Source organism: Capsicum annuum, unplaced genomic scaffold, assembly GCF_002878395.1.
Source record: "Capsicum annuum cultivar UCD-10X-F1 unplaced genomic scaffold, UCD10Xv1.1 ctg64104, whole genome shotgun sequence".
Lineage (NCBI taxonomy): Eukaryota > Viridiplantae > Streptophyta > Magnoliopsida > Solanales > Solanaceae > Capsicum > Capsicum annuum.
In genome coordinates this window covers 24,306-28,660 of record NW_025873218.1, presented here as the reverse complement: position 1 = coordinate 28,660, position 4,355 = coordinate 24,306, and the positions used below count along the sequence as shown (strand labels likewise).

Genomic DNA, 4,355 nt, shown 5'->3' with positions numbered 1-4,355 from the left:
TTATTCCCCCGGGTAGTAATAAGGTCGCTCTTTCAGAACCTTCAATTAATGTTGTACTATCGGATATTGTATTAACATGGGCCATTTTCATAATCAAATTAGAGAACTATTTCTTTTCTCTTGATATAGTGTGAGTTGTAGCACTATCAAGAAGACACACATCTCCATTGCTCATCTTGGATCTAGTTGAAGATTGAGAAAATTTTATTATCTTCACAAAATAAAATTACATGATAAGAAAAGTGAAATCTCACAATCTTACAATAAAACTTAAATACTTATTATTTTATCTTGAAATGTAAAAACAACATAATGGAAAAAAATGCTGAAAACATCATAATAAAATAACATTATTTATCTAATAACTTGATCAAGATTTAGTTTTGGTCTCCAAAGAAGTCTTCAACTTCCAAATGAGTTGTATCATCAAGGCCATCAAAATTATCATCTTTCAAAACCAAGTTTGCCTCAACATTGTCATCATATTTTTGTGAAGGTCCTGCCTCATTATCATTTTTGAAAGTCAAATGTGACTCAATCCAGGCATTAGAAGAGGTCCCACCTTCATTTCTATTTTTTTTGCAAGATTCTTGATAAAGCCTAGCAAAATGCTTAGGCGCCCGACATTCATTCTTCCAGTGGCCTTTCATACCACAACGATGACAATTACCTCTTCAGGGATTGTTTTGGGGACCCATTTGGTTCTCCCCTTTTTGGTTACCACCACTACGACGATTATTATATTGTCCCCTGCCATTGCCACGTCCACGCATATTATTATGACCCCGATCTGGCCATCTTTCAGGCTGGCCATGTGCTTGTACCCCATTTGCTTCCGGTAGTGGAACAGCTTCAGTGGGCCGTGCTTCATGATTTTTCATCAAAAGGGCATTATGTTGCACAGCCACTAGAAGGCATGAGATCAATTCAGAATACTTTTGAAAGCCCTTTTTCACATTTGAGGCATGAAAAGTAGTTGGTGTTTTTTTCATCATGTCCTCATCATTTATAGTTTTCCCATATAATTTCAATTGGAAAACAATCTTGAATACAACAAAATTATATTCAACAACGGTTTTAAAGTCTTGAAACCACTCATAACGAGCTCTAGGCAGTACCGTGACCTTTAGGGGTCATACCTTCCCTTCAAATCAGTCCACAATTCAAGTGGATCTTTCACAGTAAGGTATTCAACCTTCAGTCCTTCATCCAGATGATGACGAAGGAAAATCATAGTCTTGGCCTTGTACTGACTCGACGTTGCATTATCCAGAGTAATAGTAGCACTAAGACCCTTAGCAGCTAGGTGAATCTCAGCGTCGAGAACCCATGACAAGTAATTTTTTTTAGAGATGTCAAGTGCCACAAACTCAAGTTTCGATAAGTTTGACATGATGGAAACTATCATAAAAATAATGAAGTTAGACAACAATAATAACATTTTTTTTTTATGTGTAACTTTAACGTTAAAATCAAAACTTTGATAAAAGAAAAATAACAAACTCAATAAGACAAGTAAGTTGATTATACCCGAAGGATGGAAAACTTGAAAAAGAGTAGAGTCGTGCTGATGACGTGATATGAAATTATGTACGAAGATAACAAGGTATAATAGAAATAAGCAGTGTGTAAAATAAAGAGTACAAGTTGTCGTTCTCTACAATTTTCCTTCACAAGCTATGGGCTATTTATAGCCGAGAAAAGGCATCGTTTCCACCCCAAACTATACAAGAAAAGTCGAAGCCACACCTAAACTATATTAGTGACCTATTACACACCTAAACTATAAAAAGTGGAGCTTTCTACACCTTGTAAAGCATTATACCACTTGCATATAGTGCGGTGTTTTACACACGTTGCCACGTCAGTGCCATGTCAGCATAATATGAAAAAAATAACAAAAAATATCAAAAATCCCCTTATTATTTTTATTTGTCATCTGCCATTATTCTTTCTTCTTCTTCATCATTCACTGCCATTTTTATTCACCGATGCCCCCTTATATTTGTTTTCCTCTTTCTTCTCTTCTTTGGACTAGTACTATACTAGTCTTCTCTCCCATCTTTCTTCTCTATTTGTTACCTTTTTTAGTATGCGGTGGAGAGTAGAGTTTGTGTACAACTTCGGGATCGATCGGGTGTTGCAACTTGGAACTGAAAGTTTTCAAAGTCAAGCCCTCTTTCATCAACCAATTTTTATTATTTTCTTTTCAATTTTACCTTCGGATCACCAAATTAAAGAAAATTCATCTAGATTTATAATTTTTGAATGAAATTGTAATCAAATTGTTGGGTAATTAAGAAAAATTCATCTGAATTTTGTTAGTTTTGCTTGAAATTGTGATCAATTTGTTGAGTAATTAGAGAAAACCTATCTGAGTTTTGTAATTTTTGATTGGATATTTGGAATTGGATTTCTGAGTTTTGTGGTGATGTGTTTGTTGGGAACGATGAGAAAGAAGAGGTAGTGGTGGTGGTGGTACCAGCACCCTTATTGGGGTTGGAAAGGGAAGATTCAATGGTGATTATGTGGGGATAATTTGGTGCTTCATCTTTGGGATTAGTGGATATGGGGATATTCGTCACCGTTTGAGTTCACCGAAACACCGGCGAAGTGAAAGCAACAAATTCAATTTGAATTTCGGCAAGCTCGTTTAAGCTTAGTTCAAAATTAGTGATTCGAATTTTGTTTCGAGATTTCAAAATTAGTGAAATTGACATTGATTCGGTGGGTTTGGAGTTTGTGGGTGGGGTGATGAAGAAAATATGTTGGTTGGGTGGGCTTGGAGTTTGGGGGTGAGGGGTGACAAAGAAGATGATGGTTTTGGGGTGGGGGTGATGAAGAAGATGATGGTTTGGGGGTGGAGGAGGGGAGATGGATGTTGGGGGTTGGGTAGAGTGAGTATTTTTTTTATTTTTTTTTGCATTAATTTTTAATGTAGACGCGTCTTTTTTAATTTAATTAATTATGTTTTTTCCACGTCAAATCTAGGGTGTAAAAAATATCACTTTTTTTTATAGTTTATGTGTGTAATAGGACACTAGTATAGTTTAGGTGTGGCTTCGACTTTTCTTGTATAGTTTGGGGTGGAAACGATGTCTTTTCCCTTTATAGCCCAAATTAAGAACTTTATCTAATTTAATATTCAAGAAATGGAGAAATAGTAAGGCAATTGCCCACTTAAAAAGGAAATCAAATGCCTACTGACATGGCATTCATTCACAGCCTAAAAAGGAAACCAAATGCCTATTGACATGGCATCCATTCACAACACTTATCTTCTTATTTATATTTCTAAACCAAATATTTATCAAGGAATATATTGTTTCATGGTATCAGAGCTAGATTTTCTTTGCTATTGAATCATGACTTCCAATACATTTACTCAATCAGTTTCTTCTTCTTCACCGGCCTCCCTAACTGAAGCTTCCTCTACAATTTTCGTCTCTAACGTTAAAATTTTGGTTTTCACTATTCTTGACTATACAAATATGCTGCTTCTTTGACTTCCATGACACTATGCGGTGATTGACCTTCTCGTATTAGGATAGGAAGCCCAGTCTGAGTCACAACAAACTGTCAGGGAATTAATGATTCCTGTCTACAAAAGGACTCCCACACAACAGAATGTATCTATAGCTACGAAATCTAAGCTATGAACTTTAAAATCGTAACTATTATTCAGTAACAACGACAAATATTCAAATTTCATAGGTATTTACAAATTCGTGAACTTTCTTAGCCACGAAAATCAAATTGCCAAGGCTAATCTCTCATGTCTGCTACAATTACTAAAAATCGTGGAAATAGTTACCTAAATAGCTATAAATTTATTGTTATAGTAAAATTTTGTAGCTGGTGATAAGTTTTTGCCATGCGATAATACAATCGTGGTAATTTGCCAAATCGCACAGCGTGTCTTCCACCGTAGCCACATTTGTTACCTATGTAGATAATAATACAAAGGCATGCCTGATACGGAATAATCACGGATATGGACTTAGGAGAGTACGTGTTGGACTCGAGCCTTGGCATGTGCAGTTGAAGTGTAAAAGAGGCCCAAAATGCACCCAAATCAGCCCATAAATTACACTGCCCACTCTTTGAAGGGCCTTTTGGTCATTTTAACTTATATTTTGTAATAGCTATAAAAGGAACATTGTAGGGTTTTAGACTTAGTTTATTGATGATGTTGTAAGTCTTAATTTATTGGAAAACACAAGTCCTCTCTTCTCTTTGGAGGCAAAACCGAAACTAGGATACAACAATAGGGTGGATTCTCTTTTGTTGTTGTTTGCTTGGAAACATTGATGCTTGGGAGGTGGATTCCGATCTTGTGTCTTTGTAAGAGATAG

The 4,355-nt window shown here is 35.8% G+C and overlaps 1 protein-coding gene across 1 annotated transcript; it reads right to left on the bottom strand.

The window, feature by feature from the left end:
• Positions 1-674: 674 nt before the first annotated feature.
• On the bottom strand, positions 675-1,393 carry LOC124893710. The gene is made up of 2 exons (XM_047404602.1): positions 1,196-1,393; positions 675-1,043 (listed from the first exon to the last, which is right to left on the bottom strand). The coding sequence occupies exons 1-2, from the start codon at positions 1,391-1,393 to the stop codon at positions 675-677; spliced, it is 567 nt and encodes a 188-aa protein (XP_047260558.1).
• Between the last annotated feature and the right edge of the window lie 2,962 nt (positions 1,394-4,355).